Source organism: Oncorhynchus gorbuscha, linkage group LG01 (genome assembly GCF_021184085.1).
Source record: "Oncorhynchus gorbuscha isolate QuinsamMale2020 ecotype Even-year linkage group LG01, OgorEven_v1.0, whole genome shotgun sequence".
Classification (NCBI taxonomy): Eukaryota; Metazoa; Chordata; class Actinopteri; order Salmoniformes; family Salmonidae; genus Oncorhynchus; species Oncorhynchus gorbuscha.
This window is the reverse complement of record NC_060173.1, coordinates 15,862,888-15,882,440: the sequence shown is the minus strand read 5'-3', so window position 1 is coordinate 15,882,440 and position 19,553 is coordinate 15,862,888. Positions and strand designations below refer to the sequence as shown.

Here is a 19,553-nt window from a genome sequence, read left to right as displayed (position 1 = left end):
ACAGGATGCTGTCAATGGTGCATACTATATTGAAATGTTCAGATATAAAGTAAATATGTCTTTGGGAGATTTTTTTTCTTCCCTTAAAGATACTTTTTCGTAGAGATTTTCCATTTCAATTATGTTTATTTTCGAACAGATTTATACTGAGTTCATAAACTTAATTGAAAGATTACCATGGTTAATATTTTGTCTCCAAATAGTTTATAGTATTAAGCATTATAAAACAGATATTGAAATCTAACAATTTATGAACAAAATAGTTTCAAGACATCCATATTGTGGGATTATAATTAGTATTATTCATTCTAACATGTTTATAATGCCTCTATAAAAATTTATCGAATATCATGTGACGCAATTCAGTTGATCATCCTTTCACTGCAATCTGTAGAACTAGCCTATACTTGCACCTGATAGAGTGGTGTTTAATGCTGAAAAAGCAAGCAATGAAGCCTCAAGGTTTCCTCCTAATACTGGTGGCATATTGGTTTTGTGAATTTTCCTTCCGTTTTGTGCAATTCTTCCACGAAGATCATGAGAGTGACTTCAATTTGAGCATTAATCTCATCCGGTCAGAAGATCAGACCTCCCAATACAAAGACGAGATGAACATTAAATCGCTTTTACATAAAACGGAGATCAAAGATAAAGCAAATACAATGTGACAATCGTACAGATTGAGAAGAGTTCAAAAGAATGTGATAATCCCATTTTAAATGCACACATCACCTTTTGTTGCAGCCTTTGAGGAATCTGTGCATTTAACGTCTACGAATATACCTAATATTAACCCTCCTGCTGTGTTCCGGTGGAAATGGACCAATTTACAAGTTTTCTCTCTGAAAAATGTAGTTAATTTAATCTGATTGTCATAAAGTTCCATGACTTTGTCCATACAGGGCATCTGAACACACAAAATACATTTAGATGATTTTCATTACATTTTGGGTGTTTTATTTAACTTTTGTACACCTGTGGTGGTCTCGGTCATTAGAAATTAATGGGTGAGGCTACAATTAGTGTATAAAATTGAGTTCAGGCACATGCCCATTCATCAGATGAACACACTTCCTCTCCCAGACCCCCACAGCGCAAACACACACACCTCACCTCCTCTTCTTGGCTTCCATGGCAACCCCCATGGGAACCTTTCCCCAATATAATATTTCCCCCATGGGAACCACACCTGTTGGCATTCTCACAAACAATCGCAACATTGTTTCAATAGTATATAGAACTTTTCCTGCAGCTCTGGTATATAAAGCACAATAACCAAACGATATACTGTATGTGAGGCTCTTGATCAAATCTTTGATCATGACACTGGTGAGGAGAGAGTCCTTGTTAAACTTTGACACAAAGTTTCATCTGAGTATTTGTTATAGTCAAAATAATCCATACATTATGCTTTTATTACTCAAAAATGAGTTGTATGAGCTCAGGTCAATGAGGCCTACAGGCCATAAATAGCAAATAGAAGTTCAAAACGTGTAATGTTCACAAGAACTTAAGTTGATAAAAAGATCGAGCACAACATTAGGGTGATAATATATGTAATATTATGGATTTATAATCAGCTATAATGGGGCGGTCATTTTGGACCAGGAACACACAATTAATTAAAATGAAACGAACACAACATGAAGGTTAATCAAGGGCCTATCTCCACATCTAATATTTAATCTGTGTGCATAATATGGCGTCATGGCTGTGAGTTTCTGGAATATTTGGCATTTGGGCGTTATAGGCATAACCATAACTAAGCGCGTTTGCGCGCACCAGTTCCTCCCAAACACATCAAATGTTTTTGTTAAAACACTCAGGGTTTAACGCATCACGTTGTACCACATTCTACAACTTGCCGCTTGGAAATCGGCCAAGCTTGTGTCTGGTGTCAAGCTAGCCTGAACAGATACTTTCAGACATCTAATTTCTTCACCTCATTCCTGAGACAGAACTGCGCCCACCCCTTGTGTAAGCAATTTAAACCTGATAGCAGACGATCATTTGCCTATCTTTACACTGCTAATCTTTGTTCACTTCAGATCGACCCAATATCTCATGCGCTTCTTTACCATAATCATTGTCATTTTTTTTACGCGCAAAACTCCACCCGGGCGGTAAACCTCTTCTGATTATCGATTTTTAATGCAAGACAGAGCAGATCTTTGATTGGTGCAATCGAGAGGCTGTAGACTCCTGTCTGACGCGCGCCTGTGTTCTTTTCTACCCATGGAAATGGTCAGTACAGGTGCCTGAATGTGCACAACGACAACATTTTAATAATATGAACTTATTGCCAAGTGGAATATGTTTTTATTTATCTGTAGCAATCTGCTGGCTAACGTCAAGGGTCGACGGATCTTGGTGGTGAGTAGGCTCTCAAGAATGTGAAAATAGCACTTACGACTAATGAAAATGTAAAGTTAGTAGAAAATATTATCGGCTTTAGGAACAATATATATATACACAGTGGAGTCTAAACTTTATAGTATACGCTATTGGCAAGGACTGCGTGAGACAATGCATGACTTTGGACACAGCCTATGATCTGTGTAAACGTTGGTTTAATTTGAATTAAACTATAATAATTTCCAATAAAATATGTAAATGTATAAAATAATCGAATGTTTTCCCCAGAACACTAAACATGCATGTTTCTTTAATTTGGACACATTATGAGGCAGATCATTTTTTCTCCCTTTATTCGTGTTCTAGGAGCCTAGTTTTTAATTATATATATAAATAAACACCATAGCCCACAAGGACATTCAAACAGATTAAAGTTGCATGGTCAAAGCCAAAACCTCTTTCATCTTTCTATGCAGGTACATGGGTACCCTCGGGTCGCAAGTGATGTGCGACAACATCCCCGGGTTAATCAACAAACAGCGGCAGCTGTGCCGCCAGCATCCCAAAGTTATGCAGGCGATTGGAGCCGGGATTAAAGACTGGATCGGGGAGTGCCAACATCAGTTTCAGAACCACCGCTGGAACTGCAATACCATGGCGCGAGAACACAACTTGTTCGGACGCCTACTGCTGCGTAGTAAGTATTGAGAGAGTAAAAAACTCATGCATATGCCTACTGTAAAAATATGTCATTTCATATTTAGTTAAATACATTTAAAATTATACTGAACAAAAATATAAACACAACATGCAACCATTTCAAAGATTTGACTGAGTTACAGTTCATATGAGGAAATCAATCAATTGAAATAAATAAATTAGGCCCTATGGATTACACAACTGGGATTACAGATATAATTCTATTAGTCACAGATACCTTAAAAGAAATGGGCCTCACAATGGGCCTCAGGATCTCTTCACAGTATTTTTATGCATTCGATAAAATGCAATGGTGTTCGTTGTCCATAGTTTATCCCTGCCCATACCATAACCCCACCGCCCCCATGGGGCTCTCTGTTCAAAAGGTTGACATCAGCAAACTGCTCACCCACACAACGCCATTCACATTGAATGGGTTGTGAGGCTGGTTGGACGGTTGGACGCTCTGCCAAATTCTCTAAAAAGCTGCCTCTGCTTATGGTAGAGACATTAACATTCAATTATCTGTCAACAGCTCTTGTGGACATTCCTGCAGTCATCATGCCAATTGCACGCTCCCTCAAAACTTGAGACATCATGTGGCATTGTGTCGTGTGACAAAACTACACATTTTAGAGCTCCTTTTTATTGTGCCTCAGCTTCTTGATATGCCACACCTGTTAGGTGGAGGTTTATTTTGGCAAAATAGAAATGCTCACTAACAGGGATGTAAACACATTTTTGAGAAATAAGCTTTTTGTGTGTATGGAACATTTCTGGGATGTTTTATTTCAGCTCATGAAACATGAGACCAACACTTTACATTATGCGTTTATATTTTGGTTCAGTGTTATTGATCAAATCAAAGATATAGGCCTATATATGAACTAAATATCATATTTTTCATTCTCAAATATGAGCATGAACATGTTATTAGCTAAATTGCTCAGGTAAAAAAGTGCAGCTATTAAATTACCATACGTAAAATAGCTGATATTCTGGAATGATTTTTTAAATTGTGTGCTGGGAAAGTAATATAGTCTACACATCTTCGTCCTCATGTACAAGACAAGCACTTCTGAACAATAGACTAGTCATTCCAACATGCTATCTGCTATAGACTTTAGGCTCCTAGATATATAGCAGATATGGTATGTGTTTTTCCCCAACCAATTATTAACAGTGGTGAACCTATAAAGTTCTAGCCTTTATCAAAGTCAATGAATTTGTGTGAAATTCATGTTCTTCTTTGGCAGATGTTTTCCCCGTGTGCTTGCATTGCATTCCATACATTGTCTCACTTTACAGCTCTAGATGTATCAATATGACGTGCCTGCTTGCTGCTACTCTGATGAGAAGGGTGTAATTGCGGCATGCAATTCGGGGTGTTCCTGCATGTGGTCATTCCTGTATCTGCAGGAACCCCTCTTTACACTTCTATTGGTTGATCCATTTTTATAAGCTAGGACTCCAATAAATAGGCAGGAGGCGACAGCTCACCTATACAGTAGATGGAGCCAACCACCAATAAACCCCACAGGGGTGACAACTGTAGCTAGTTAGGACACCGGTAGACAGTGTCCTCCGGTCTGTTAGTGAGGGCAGGTGTTTGGCAGGCGGGCGCGAACAACACTATGTGCTAGCTAGCTAGGACTCCGATACGCAGCAGGTGGGGTAGGTAGCTAGCTGGAACACAACACCAGTACATAGCAGGCGGGATAGGTAGCTAGTTAGAGCATGACACCAGTACATAGCAGGTGGGGTAGGTAGCTAGCTAGGACACGACACCAGTACACAGCAGGCGGGATAGACAACTAGCTAGGACACCGGTACACAGCAGGCGGGATAGGTAGCTAGCTAGGACACTCCGGTACACAGCAGGTGGGATAGACAGCTAGCTAGGACACGACACCGGTACACAGCAGGCAGGATAGACAGCTAGCTAGGACACGACACCGGTACACAGCAGGCGGGATAGACAGCTAGCTAGGACACGACACCGGTACACAGCAGGCGGGATAGACAGCTAGCTAGGACACGACACCGGTACACAGCAGGCGGAATAGACAGCTAGCTAGGACATGACACCGGTACACAGCAGGCGGGATAGACAGCTAGCTAGGACACCGGTACACAGCAGGCGGGATAGGTAAACAGCAGGCGGGATAGACAGCTAGGCTACCGGGACGGGATAGACAGCTAGCGACACCGGTACACAGCAGGCGGGATAGACAGCTAGCTAGGACACGACACTGGTACACAGCAGGCGGGATAGACAACTAGCTAGGACACGACACCGGTACACAGCAGGCGGGATAGGTAGCTAGCTAGGACTCCGGTACACAGCAGGCGGGATAGACAGCTAGCTAGGACACGACACCGGTACACAGCAGGCGGGATAGGTAGCTAGCTAGGACTCCGGTACACAGCAGGCGGGATAGACAGCTAGCTAGGACACGACACCGGTACACAGCAGGTGGGGTAGGTAGCTAGCTAGGACTCCGGTACACAGCAGGTGGGTAGGTAGCTAGCTAGGACTCCGGTACACAGCAGGTGGGATAGACAGCTAGCTCGGACATGACACCGGTACACAGCAGGCGGGATAGACAGCTAGCTAGGACACGACACCGGTACACAGCAGGCAGGATAGACAGCTAGCTAGGACACGACACCGGTACACAGCAGGTGGGGTAGGTAGCTAGCTAAAACACCGGTAGACCGTGTCCTTCACCCCCGCCTGTTGGGTACTGCTTTCCTGCAGTTCTGTTAACAACTGCATTGGTAGGTGTTTGTCTAGCTAGGTAGATAGAACTCTGGTACACAGCAGGTGGGAGGCGGGGGCGACATCGGTAGCGAGCTAGTACACCGGTAGACAGTGTTCTTCACCCCTAAAAACTTGGATAATACTTTTATTTCCCTTTATTTATTTTTCTCCACATTTTAATTGTATAGACAATCATGCAGGAACCAATGGAATGCTCGAGGGGGGACGTTCACTCAGGAACCAATTGGATGCTCGAGGGGGGGAGTGTCCACATGCAGGAGCACCCTGAATTGCGGGCCGCAATCACACACTATTGGCTCTGATCGGTATCAGGTCCAGTACTCTACATGCTTATAAAACTGCCACAGCTGACAAATGTGGGGAGTCAAGAATAAGTGTGTCAACTCCCATCTCGTATTAGTCTTACTTCTCTCCACGTTGGAATCTCTTTTTAATTGGTATAAATGTGAGGATCCACTCCACCTTGGGGGTGATCATAGAAATAAAATGGGTAATTCATGGGCATCATGTCCCAGTCCTCCGGCTCCTATAGGCCCTAAGTTATTCCAAGGCGGAACTTTAATGGCCAGTTTCCCAGAAAGACTAGTCCTGGTCTAAAAATCATGTTCAATGGCGATTCACTATTGAACGTATTTATTTTTTACTCCTGGACTAGGCTTAATCTGTGTCCAGGAAACGGACCCTGAGAATTGCGTGTAATTTGGTTCTTTTAATCGTCCCTTTGGTATTCAGACCTCCCAGACTCGGCTCTGGTTGTGTCACACAACATTAGGAAGCTGCTCTGATTGGCAGCATTATTGCTGTGGCACCGTGAGAAGCTACTTATTGTCAATGTCAAGACGCTAATTTAAAACAATTACTGAGTTTTCTTTTTTTTTGGAAGGTTTCATGTTCTCATCCTTTGGTTTATCTCCTCATTAACCAGATTAAACATTCACAGGCGCACACACAGTGAGTGTGTGTGCGTGAGAGAGTGAGAGAACATCTTGACATAAAAACAGAGCATTGTGAACTGAAGTTTGGCGTTTCCTGATCTCAGACACGCACGCCCCCCCCCCCCCCCTTCACTATCCATAGTCTTTGATCCCACAGATCTCTCGTCAGTTAGAATAGAAGTCAAGGGGTATTTTATCACAGAGCATTGCTGGTCAATTTCACCTGTTTTTTCCATCTTGGAGTTAGATAAAGCAAAACACTGCCATGCCTTAAATAAAAGACTTGAAAGAGTAACAAACAGTATCCATGCAGGTACCCCAACCTCAACCAATAGCTAGCTCTTTGTTTTTACAGGATCCTATTTAAACTGTGAACCCCCCGAGCAAGACATTTTTACATAATGTTTACTGTGTACAGTACACACACACACACACACACACTGTAGTGGTTATGCATCTTTATGGGATACTGTCTGGATACAATTTACAGTTTATCTGTCGGTTTGTGTAACTTATACGGTGAGTATACAAAACACTAAGAACTTCTCTTTCCATGACATAGACTGACCAGGTGAATCCAGGTGAAAACTATGATCCCTTATTGATGTCACTTGTTAAATCCACTTCAATCAGTGTAGATGAAGGGGAGGAGACAGGTTAAAGTAGGATTTTTTTTTAAAGCCTTGAGACAATTGAGACATGGATTGTGTATGTGTGTCATTCAGAGTGTGAATGGGCAAGACAAAAGATGGAAGTGCCTTTGAACGAGGTATGGTAGTAGGTGCCAGGCGCACCGGGTTGTGTCAAGAACTGCAACGCTGCTGGGATTTTCACGCTCAACAGTTTCCTGTGTGTATCAAGAATGGTCCACCACCCAAAGGACATCCAGCCAACTTGACATAATATTAGGAAGGTGTTCCTAATGATTTGTACACTCTGTATGTTTGTGCAATGAGTTTGTGTGCATTAGTCATGGCCTTTAGGTAAGCCTATTCATACAGTTGAAGTCGGAAGTTTACATACACCTTAGCCAAATATATTTAAACTCAGTTTTTCACAATTCCTGACATTTAATCAGAGTAAAAATTCCCTCCTTAGGTCAGTTAGGATCACCACTTTATTTTAAGAATGTGAAATGTCAGAATAGACAATTATTTATTTAACCTTTTATTTATTTCATCACATTCCCAGTGGGTCATTCCCACTCGCACATGCTTTTTCAGTTCTGCCCACAAATCTTCTATAGGATTGAGATCAAGGCTTTGTGATGGCCACTCCAATACCTTGACTTTGTTGTCCTTAAGCCATTTTGCCACAACTTTGGAAGTATGCTTGGGGTCATTGTCCATTTGGAAGATCCATTTGCGACCAAGCTTTAACTTCCTGACTGATGTCTTGAGATGTTGCTTCAATATATCCACATCATTTTCCTCCCTCATGATGCCATCTATTTTGTGAAGTGCACCAATCCCTCCTGCAGCAAAGCACCCCCACAACATGATGCTGCCACCCCCGTGCTTCACGGTTGGGATGGTATTCTTCGGCTTGCAAGCCTCCCCCTTTTTCCTCTAAACATAACGATGGTCATTATGGCCAAACAGTTATATTTTTATTTCATCAGACCAGAGGACATTTCTCCAAAAAGTATGATCTTTGACCCCATGTGCAGTTGCAAACCGTAGTCTGGCTTTTTTTATAGGGGATTTGGAGCAGTGGCTTCTTCCTTGCTGAGCGGTCTTTCAGGTTATGTCGATATAGGACTCGTTTTACTGTGGCTATAGATACTTTTGTACCTGTTTTCTCCAGCATCTTCACAGGGTCCTTTGCTGTTGTTCTGGGATTGATTTGCACTTTTCGCACCAAAGTACGTGGTACCTTCAGGCGTTTGGAAATTGCTCCCAAGGATAAACCAGACTTGCGCAGGTCTACAATTTTTTTTTCTGAAGTCTTGGCTGATTTCTTTTGATTTTCCCATGATGTCAAGCAAAGAAGCACTGAGCTTGAAGGTAGGCCTTGAAATACATCCATAGGTACACCTCCAATTGACTCAAATTGTCAAAACTATAGTTTGTTAACAAGAAATTTATGGAGTGGTTAAAAAACAAGTTTTAATGACTCCAACTTAAGTGAATGTAAACTTGACTGTGTGTCCATGTAACTTATAACTTCTGGTGTGTATACTGTTCCCTGTGTGTGTGTGTGTATGTATGTATGTATATATATGTATGTATGTATGTGTGTGTTTGTGTGTGTGTGTTTGTGCGTGCGTAGTGTAGTGTAGTGTGGTGGGTGTGTGTGTGTAGTAGGTGTGTGTGTAGTGTGTGTGCATGTGGAGTGTGAGCTTGCTTACGTGTGTGTGTTCAGCACTCACACAATATCTTCCTCTTCCTCTCTATGCCTACCAGGCAGTCGTGAAGCGGCCTTTGTGCACGCCATCTCCTCGGCCGGGGTGGTCCACACGCTGTCCCGGGCTTGCAGCCAGGGAGAGCTACAGTCGTGCTCCTGTGACCCCACCAAGAAGGGCTCGTCCCGGGATGCCAAGGGGACGTTCGACTGGGGCGGCTGCAGCGACCATGTGGAGCACGCCATGAGGTTCAGCCAGTCCTTCGTAGACGCCAAAGAGAGAAAGGAGAGAGACGCCAGGGCTCTGATGAACCTCCACAACAACCGCGCTGGAAGAAAGGTGGGTTCAAAGTTCAAACACATGGGGGAGTAATGACTCCAATGGAACCAATTTGATCTAGATCAGTGTTTTCCAAACAGTTGGTTTGCATATTTGTATTCCTGAACTGGCATACCAGATTCAAATAATCAAGGGCTTGATGTTTAGTTGACTAGTGGAATCAGGTGTGCCAATCAAGGGCTAGTGATCCAAGAGTAGAGGGTTGGGATACACTTGTTTAGAGGAATTTGTGTGTCTCCTTCCAGAGACACACGTGCACATACACCAACATACAAACCCTACCTGACACACAACCACCAACCAACCAGGTACACACCTAGCCTCCCTGACAACACTTCTTTCTCTCTCCATCCCCTTCCTCATCACCATACAGGCGGTGAAGCGATTTATGTCCCTGGAGTGTAAGTGTCATGGCGTGAGCGGCTCCTGCAGCGTCCGGACCTGCTGGCTGGCCTTGGCCGACTTCCGCCGCACGGGCGACCACCTGCGGCGGCGCTACAACGGGGCGGTGCAGGTGGCCATGAACCAGTATGGCACGGGCTTCACCACCGCACAGCGACACTTCAAACGGCCCAGCAAGAACGACCTGGTCTACTTCGAGGACTCGCCAGACTACTGCATAAGAGACCAAGAGTCTGGTGAGTCTGGTTTGTAGTGTTCAGATTTAGTCCACAGTCCAGACAGAGATACTGACGTAGATGATGTACGCTCTGTCTGACATCTGACATGACTGTCTCGCTGTAGAGTAGAACACTGTACTACTTGACCATAATATCTTCAGTATGTGGTAATATTTTCACAGGGTAACCGCTCAGCCTCTTGTACAGTAGGGTTATTCTCTTAATGCTGCACCGGATAACACCAGAGAGAATGTGTTGGTGTGCCTGTGAGCGAGAGGGAGAAAACTGTATGTGTGGGTGCGTTTCTGAGACGGCAAGAAAATAGTGTTTGTGTGTGAGTGAAAACAATGTGTGTATGATCTGAAGGACCTGGGTGCCCGTCAGGCAGCAGATGATCCGAGGTGATCAGGTGTCGGCCAGTTTAAGGGCCATTACACACTTCTGTGGGCTGAAACCCGACCTGCCGCGCACCACTATAAATTACCCCTGCTGGAGCACACACACATACCCTTGGGCACAGTGATGGCCCCTACACCTCTACATGCTTGGAACCCCAAAATGGAGGAATATTTGAAGGGTAAGTCATATCTCTCAAGCCCCTCTGACCGACATCAAAGCTAACCACTCCTAATGTAGACCTGGGACAGCTTCTCTGAAGTTCCCTCCCCTCTTTTCTCCTCTCCTTCATTACGCTGACCTAAAGTCACAGGATAGGTGAAGGCATTATGGTGAACATCCAGTACTGAGGATAGGTGAAGGCAGTATGGTGAACACCCAGTACTGAGGATAGGTGAAGGCAGTATGGTGAACACCCACCACTGAGGATAGGTGAAGGCAGTATGGTGAACACCCACCACTGAGGATAGGTGAAGGCAGTATGGTGAACACCCACCACTGAGGATAGGTGAAGGCAATATGGTGAACACCCAGTACTGAGGATAGGTGAAGGCAGTATGGTGAACATCCACCACTGAGGATAGGTGAAGGCAGTATGGTGAACACCCAGTACTGAGGATAGGTGAAGGCAGTATGGTGAACACCCAGTACTGAGGATAGGTGAAGGCAGTATGGTGAACACCCAGTACTGAGGATAGGTGAAGGCAGTATGGTGAACACCCAGTACTGAGGATAGGTGAAGGCAGTATGGTGAACACCCAGTACTGAGGATAGGTGAAGGCAGTATGGTGAACACCCAGTACTGAGGATAGGTGAAGGCAGTATGGTGAACACCCAGTACTGAGGATAGGTGAAGGCAGTATGGTGAACACCTAGTACTGAGGATAGGTGAAGGCAGTATGGTGAACACCCAGTACTGAGGATAGGTGAAGGCAGTATGGTGAACACCCAGTACTGAGGATAGGTGAAGGCAGTATGGTGAACACCCAGTACTGAGGATAGGTGAAGGCAGTATGGTGAACACCCAGTACTGAGGATAGGTGAAGGCAGTATGGTGAACACCCAGTACTGAGGATAGGTGAAGGCAGTATGTTGAACACCCAGTACTGAGGATAGGTGAAGGCAGTATGGTGAACACCCACCACTGAGGATAGGTGAAGGCAGTATGTTGAACACCCAGTACTGAGGATAGGTGAAGGCAGTATGGTGAACACCCAGTACTGAGGATAGGTGAAGGCAGTATGTTGAACACCCAGTACTGAGGATAGGTGAAGGCAGTATGTTGAACACCCACCACTGAGGATAGGTGAAGGCAGTATGGTGAACACCCAGTACTGAGGATAGGTGAAGGCAGTATGGTGAACACCCAGTACTGAGGATAGGTGAAGGCAGTATGGTGAACACCCAGTACTGAGGATAGGTGAAGGCAGTATGGTGAACACCCAGTACTGAGGATAGGTGAAGGCAGTATGTTGAACACCCAGTACTGAGGATAGGTGAAGGCAGTATGGTGAACACCCACCACTGAGGATAGGTGAAGGCAGTATGTTGAACACCCAGTACTGAGGATAGGTGAAGGCAGTATGGTGAACACCCAGTACTGAGGATAGGTGAAGGCAGTATGTTGAACACCCACCACTGAGGATAGGTGAAGGCAGTATGGTGAACACCCAGTACTGAGGATAGGTGAAGGCAGTATGTTGAACACCCAGTACTGAGGATAGGTGAAGGCAGTATGTTGAACACCCAGTACTGAGGATAGGTGAAGGCAGTATGGTGAACACCCAGTACTGAGGATAGGTGAAGGCAGTATGGTGAACACCCAGTACTGAGGATAGGTGAAGGCAGTATGGTGAACACCCAGTACTGAGGATAGGTGAAGGCAGTATGGTGAACACCCAGTACTGAGGATAGGTGAAGGCAGTATGGTGAACACCCAGTACTGAGGATAGGTGAAGGCAGTATGGTGAACACCCACCACTGAGGATAGGTGAAGGCAGTATGTTGAACACCCAGTACTGAGGATAGGTGAAGGCAGTATGGTGAACACCCAGTACTGAGGATAGGTGAAGGAAGTATGGTGAACACCCAGTACTGAGGATAGGTGAAGGCAGTATGGTGAACACCCAGTACTGAGGATAGGTGAAGGCAGTATGGTGAACACCCAGTACTGAGGATAGGTGAAGGCAGTATGTTGAACACCCAGTACTGAGGATAGGTGAAGGCAGTATGGTGAACACCCACCACTGAGGATAGGTGAATGCAGTATGTTGAACACCCAGTACTGAGGATAGGTGAAGGCAGTATGGTGAACACCCAGTACTGAGGATAGGTGAAGGCAGTATGGTGAACACCCAGTACTGAGGATAGGTGAAGGCAGTATGGTGAACACCCAGTACTGAGGATAGGTGAAGGCAGTATGGTGAACAACCAGTACTGAGGATAGGTGAAGGCAGTATGGTGAACACCCAGTACTGATGATAGGTGAAGGCAGTATGGTGAACACCCAGTACTGAGGATAGGTGAAGGCAGTATGGTGAACACCCAGTACTGAGGATAGGTGAAGGCAGTATGGTGAACACCCAGTACTGAGGATAGGTGAAGGCAGTATGGTGAACACCCAGTACTGAGGATAGGTGAAGGCAGTATGGTGAACACCCAGTACTGAGGATAGGTGAAGGCAGTATGGTGAACACCCAGTACTGAGGATAGGTGAAGGCAGTATGGTGAACACCCAGTACTGAGGATAGGTGAAGGCAGTATGGTGAACACCCAGTACTGAGGATAGGTGAAGGCAGTATGGTGAACACCCAGTACTGAGGATAGGTGAAGGCAGTATGGTGAACACCCAGTACTGAGGATAGGTGAAGGCAGTATGGTGAACACCCAGTACTGAGGATAGGTGAAGGCAGTATGGTGAACACCCAGTACTGAGGATAGGTGAAGGCAGTATGGTGAACACCCAGTACTGAGGATAGGTGAAGGCAGTATGGTGAACACCCAGTACTGAGGATAGGTGAAGGCAGTATGGTGAACACCCAGTACTGAGGATAGGTGAAGGCAGTATGGTGAACACCCAGTACTGAGGATAGGTGAAGGCAGTATGGTGAACACCCAGTACTGAGGATAGGTGAAGGCAGTATGGTGAACACCCAGTACTGAGGATAGGTGAAGGCAGTATGGTGAACACCCAGTACTGAGGATAGGTGAAGGCAGTATGGTGAACACCCAGTACTGAGGATAGGTGAAGGCAGTATGGTGAACACCCAGTACTGAGGATAGGTGAAGGCAGTATGGTGAACACCCAGTACTGAGGATAGGTGAAGGCAGTATGGTGAACACCCAGTACTGAGGATAGGTGAAGGCAGTATGGTGAACACCCAGTACTGAGGATAGGTGAAGGCAGTATGGTGAACACCCAGTACTGAGGATAGGTGAAGGCAGTATGGTGAACACCCAGTACTGAGGATAGGTGAAGGCAGTATGGTGAACACCCAGTACTGAGGATAGGTGAAGGCAGTATGGTGAACACCCAGTACTGAGGATAGGTGAAGGCAGTATGGTGAACACCCAGTACTGAGGATAGGTGAAGGCAGTATGTTGAACACCCAGTACTGAGGATAGGTGAAGGCAGTATGGTGAACACCCAGTACTGAGGATAGGTGAAGGCAGTATGGTGAACACCCAGTACTGAGGATAGGTGAAGGCAGTATGTTGAACACCCAGTACTGAGGATAGGTGAAGGCAGTATGGTGAACACCCAGTACTGAGGATAGGTGAAGGCAGTATGGTGAACACCTACCACTGAGGATAGGTGAAGGCAGTATGGTGAACACCCAGTACTGAGGATAGGTGAAGGCAGTATGTTGAACACCCAGTACTGAGGATAGGTGAAGGCAGTATGTTGAACACCTACCACTGAGGATAGGTGAAGGCAGTATGGTGAACACCCAGTACTGAGGATAGGTGAAGGCAGTATGGTGAAAACCCACCACTGAGGATAGGTGAAGGCAGTATGGTGAACACCCAGTACTGAGGATAGGTGAAGGCAGTATGGTGAACACCCAGTACTGAGGATAGGTGAAGGCAGTATGTTGAACACCTACCACTGAGGATAGGTGAAGGCAGTATGGTGAACACCCAGTACTGAGGATAGGTGAAGGCAGTATGGTGAACACCCACCACTGAGGATAGGTGAAGGCAGTATGTTGAACACCCAGTACTGAGGATAGGTGAAGGCAGTATGTTGAACACCCAGTACTGAGGATAGGTGAAGGCAGTATGGTGAACACCCACCACTGAGGATAGGTGAAGGCAGTATGTTGAACACCCAGTACTGAGGATAGGTGAAGGCAGTATGTTGAACACCCAGTACTGAGGATAGGTGAAGGCAGTATGTTGAACACCCACCACTGAGGATAGGTGAAGGCAGTATGGTGAACACCCAGTACTGAGGATAGGTGAAGGCAGTATGGTGAACACCCAGTACTGAGGATAGGTGAAGGCAGTATGTTGAACACCCACCACTGAGGATAGGTGAAGGCAGTATGTTGAACACCCAGTACTGAGGATAGGTGAAGGCAGTATGTTGAACACCCAGTACTGAGGTATTTAACGTCAGCACAATTGAAGAAAAGGAAACAAGGAGAGGATTTTTTCACATTTTGTTGTTACATCCTTATTTGAAAATGTATCATCAATCTACACACAATACCCCATAATGACAAAGAGAAAACAGTTTTTTAGAAATGTTTGCAAATTTATAAAAAATGAAAAACAGATACCTTATTTACATAAGTATTCAGACCCTTTGCTATGAGACTTGAAATTAAGCTCAGGTGCATCCTGTTTCCATTGATCATCCTTGGAAAGGCACACCCCTGTCTATATAAGGTCCCACAGTTGACAATGCATGTCAGCGTAAAAACCAAGCCATGAGGTCAAAGGAATTGTCCGTAGAGCCCCGAAACAGGATTGTCGAGGAACAGATCTGGGGAACGCTACCCAAAAAATGATGCAGCATTGAAGGCCCCCAAGAACACAGTGGCCTCCATCATTCTTAAATGGAAGAAGTTTGGAACCACCAAGACTCTTCCTAGAGCTGGCCGCCTGGCCAAACTAAGCAAACAGAATTGTCACTCTGACAGAGCTCCAGAGAGATGAACGGAGCAAAGTACAGAGAGATCCTTGATGAAAGATCCAGAGCGCTCAGAACCTCAGACTGGGGCAAAGGTTCACCTTCTAACAGGACAATGACACTAAGCACACAGCCAAGACAACGCAGGAGTGGCTTCGGGACAAGTCTATTATGTAAATGTGATATCCTTTTCTTATTAATACATTTGTAGAAAGTTCTAAAAACCAGTTTTTGCTACGTCATGGGGTATTGTGTGTAGATTGATGAGGGGACAAAAGGATTTCATCCATTTTAGAATAAAGCTGTAACGTAACAAAATGTGGAACATGTCAAGGGGTCTGAATACTTTCCGAATGCTCTGTATACACTCCTCGGACAGTTTATTTGGTACACTCATCTATTACCGGTTTTGACCGGTTTTGACCCCCTTTGCCTCCTGAATGGATACACCTGGTCAGCAGAAATGTTAAGATACGTTGTGGTGTTCAATCATTGTTCAATTGGTATCAAGTGACCTAACGTGTGCCAGGAAAACATTCCTCACACCAGCACACCACCTTCATGGCCTGCTTACGCCAAATCCTGACTTCCATCAGCATGATGCAAGAGGAACCGGACCAGGCAGTGTTTTTCCACTCCTCAATTGTCCAGTGTTGGAGAACGTGTGCCCACTGGAGCCATTTCTTCTTGTTTTTAGCTGATCGGGGTAGAACGTCTGCTGCAATTGTCGTCTGCTGCAACAGCCCATCCGTGACAAGGACTGACGAGTTGCACATTCCGAGATGCATTTCTGCACACCACTGTTTTACTGCACCGTTATTTGTCAGTTTGTTATTTTTGCACAATTCTGTTATTTTGCACAATTCTCCTTCAACCTCTCATCAATGAACTGTTTTTCACCCACACTACTGTCACTGACTGGATGTTATTTGTTTACTAGACAATGTAGTGCATGAAAAGCGCAGGAGGCTTGCCGTTTGAGATACTTGAACTGGCACCAACGATCATACCACTCTCAAAGTCACTTAGGTCACTGGTTTTGCCCATTGTAACGTTCAATAGAACAGTAACTGAACGCCTCGACTCCAGTCTGCCTGCTTTATATGAAGGGTCTTTATGGCCTGTATACATGTAAGCATGGTGAGCTCACTGATCATGGCCTCTCTCATGAGAACCTCTCTCCACAGACATTGGCTCCAGTCATCTTGGATGACACACACACACACACACACACACACACACACACACACACACACACACACACACACACACACACACACACACACACACACACACACACACACACACACACACACACACACACACACACACACACACACACACACACACACAGCCCTGGGAGACAGATACTGTAGAGACTGCACCCCCCTGTGCCTCTCCAAAGTGTGAAATCAATTTCCCTCGGCCCCATGGAGGCTCAGGTGCTAAACTCATCTCTCGGCGCCCCCTCATCTTAATTCAATAAGCAGACGCCAGGAGAGAAGAGAGAGAGAGCGAGGGACAGAGAGAAGGGGGGTGGAGTCTGTCCTTGATGTCAACCCTAGCTGTGCAGCATACCATGACTGACGGAGAGGCGGACACTTTGTCGGGTGGGGGTGGAGTCTCATCGTGCCCAGACACAATACCTGACTGCTCTCCCTCTTTTTCTACCTCCCTCCTCCTCCCTATCACTCTACCTCCCTCTATCTCTCAGCAGTGAGGAACATATGGACAGAGTGGGAAGGAGGGATGAGGAAGAGGAGAGCATAGAGGGCTATAGAAATAAGATGCCTAGAATAACACATGATCTGTTCCCAATCCCAAATCGACTCCTAGCTAGCCCCTTTAAGTCAGGACATTCATCGTCACGTGTACAGGGTTTTCACCTTAGTGCAGAGGAAGGCGGTAAGGAAGCTACTTTAGACTATTGAGATGCACCCCATTGAGGTTTGAGTTGAGGCCTCAAATAAATAGTAAATATTGATCTAATTGAATTGTATTATGGGATGATTTCTGAGAGTCCAATAAGCCTGCCAGACTCCCTTCCATGGTCACTCTGAGAACAGGTGCAGGAGTGTGTGACAGTGTGCCAGCCAGGGTGTAAAATTAACACCTGATGAAGAACCCGACTACCATCTGATGGCTCCTATCATGGATCGCTCATCCGGTCTCCCTTCATCCTCTTATCCCACACTCCCTCATCTCCCCGCTCCTCCACGCCTTGCTCACTCTCATCCAGTTAAGATTGAGTACACTGCATTCTATTGGAATGATGTCAATACCTGTACGGTAGTGGGGCTTAGCCCGCTGTTTGCCAACAATCACTCCATTGCAGCTAAAGATTAGATTTAGTCTATTTGGCATGTTATAAGGATTGTATGTGGATCACAAGGTATAAAAATCTTACTGGTTCAATATACAGGCAGAATATATACCATATACCAATATATACCTGATTGTGTCTCTTCTGATTTGATTCCTTATTTCTCTCCCTCGACAGGTTCGGTGGGGACGGGAGGGCGGGTGTGCAACCGGACGTCTCGCGCTGTAGACAGCTGCGAGGTTATGTGCTGCGGCCGGGGCTACGATACAACACGCGTCAGCCGCACCACCAAGTGTGAGTGCAAGTTTCACTGGTGCTGCGCTGTGCACTGCCGGGACTGCAACCAGGAGATGGACGTGCACACCTGCAAGGCCCAAACATGACTATACCACCAACCAACCTCTTATCCAGATTTGGTCTGAAATGGCAACCTATTTCCTATGGTGCGCTACTTTTGAGTAGTGCACCAACTAGTGAATAGGTTGAATTTTGGACATAACGCCAAATCAGTCTGACTTGCACCTGTAGGCTATTGCACCAAGAACACCTTACAATCTAATTTTGTTCTTCCCTCACATTCCATTATATTTATTTGCTCTCTCAATAACCAAAAAACATTTCTGAAATGTATTCAAATTTGTATATGTAAATACAAACTTTATGTAATTTAAAAGAAAGTTGTGTATAGTTTATGGAAACTGGTTGATAGCAGACCTGACCATACACCCCTGTCCTCAACCAGCCAGTTCCAGGACATGCTTTAGTCACCTGACCGCCATTTATGTTCCATGGCCCACAGGAATATTTATTACAGTTGTGATATATGCTTGACAATCAAAATTGTGTAGTAGAAGTTGCAGCAATACACATAGTCCTTTATTTTGGTATTTTTTTCACTTTTTTAATGATGGCAATTGAGCACCTTTTTTTTGTACAACAAAAAAAAACGTTTTTTTTTTTTTACATGATTTGAAAACAAAATTGAACATATCAAATAAAGTCAAAAACGATTCAGAATGTTTCCCTTTTCTCTTCTCTTCCATCCTCTCTGTCCGTCTAATCCATGATCTTGGCACAAAGGGTGTGTCAGTCAGTCTGGTTCAGTCTAGTCCAGTCAGATGCGTGTGAGTTGGTGCCACAGACTGGATGGCAGGATGCTCTCCACTTTCTCCATGATGAAGTTCAGAGGAGCAAACAGGGTGCTAAGAAACTACATACAGAGAGACATGATGTTAGAACACACACGACAATTCCTAGTGGAACCATTGCAACCAGATTTCTTCCTGAACATGTCCAGGTACTGTATGTATATAGGTGCACCATAACATTCCAGTTGAGAATGTACCCATCTTTACTGAAGCTCTGCGCATTTCAAGGTAGCTACTGTGGGTTGTCGTTGGCCTCAAATGATAGCTAGAGGACCATGATAGGAGCACCATAGCATGCCAGTTTAGGTACTGTGCTCAATGGGGCAGAACCAGAACTTGTCTACCAGGTATGTTGACTACTGACTGTGCTCGAACCCCTAAGAGTGGTAGTGGACTCTCTGTCAGCTCCCCATTCATCTCTCCTTCATCCTCCTCCCCTCTGATGTTAGTGCTCCCTCTCTTTCTATTCACA

General features: G+C 45.1%; 2 protein-coding genes across 9 annotated transcripts in view; one reads left to right on the top strand and one right to left on the bottom strand.

Annotated features, from left to right (window-relative positions):
• The first annotated feature begins 1,997 nt into the window (after nt 1-1,997).
• LOC124033649 (protein Wnt-2) lies at nt 1,998-18,914 on the top strand. The gene is made up of 5 exons (XM_046345794.1): nt 1,998-2,373; nt 2,832-3,052; nt 9,180-9,457; nt 9,831-10,095; nt 18,111-18,914. The coding sequence occupies exons 1-5, from the start codon at nt 2,291-2,293 to the stop codon at nt 18,314-18,316; spliced, it is 1,053 nt and encodes a 350-aa protein (XP_046201750.1). The 5' UTR covers nt 1,998-2,290; the 3' UTR covers nt 18,317-18,914.
• LOC124033617 (suppressor of tumorigenicity 7 protein homolog) overlaps nt 18,779-19,553 on the bottom strand; it is a 92,809-nt gene continuing 92,034 nt past the window's right edge. For 5 of the 8 annotated variants that reach the window (XM_046345776.1, XM_046345785.1, XM_046345720.1 and 2 more), the window contains exon 15: nt 18,780-19,143. In XM_046345776.1, coding sequence (XP_046201732.1) covers nt 19,048-19,143 — 96 coding nt within the window. In that variant the 3' untranslated portion in view covers nt 18,780-19,047. Of the gene's footprint in view, nt 19,144-19,553 lie in introns of all 8 variants that reach the window. The other 3 variants (XM_046345729.1, XM_046345739.1, XM_046345749.1) reach the window with 2 other exon arrangements.

Excerpts from the sequence above, each read along its gene's own strand:
- LOC124033649 (XM_046345794.1), top strand. The coding sequence starts at position 2,291 with ATGAACTTATTGCCAAGTGGAATATGTTTTTATTTATCTGTAGCAATC. Across the intron at positions 2,374-2,831 it reads AGGGTCGACGGATCTTGGTG|GTACATGGGTACCCTCGGGT; the intron begins GTGAGTAGGCTC and ends CTTTCTATGCAG. Across the intron at positions 3,053-9,179 it reads CGGACGCCTACTGCTGCGTA|GCAGTCGTGAAGCGGCCTTT; the intron begins GTAAGTATTGAG and ends TATGCCTACCAG.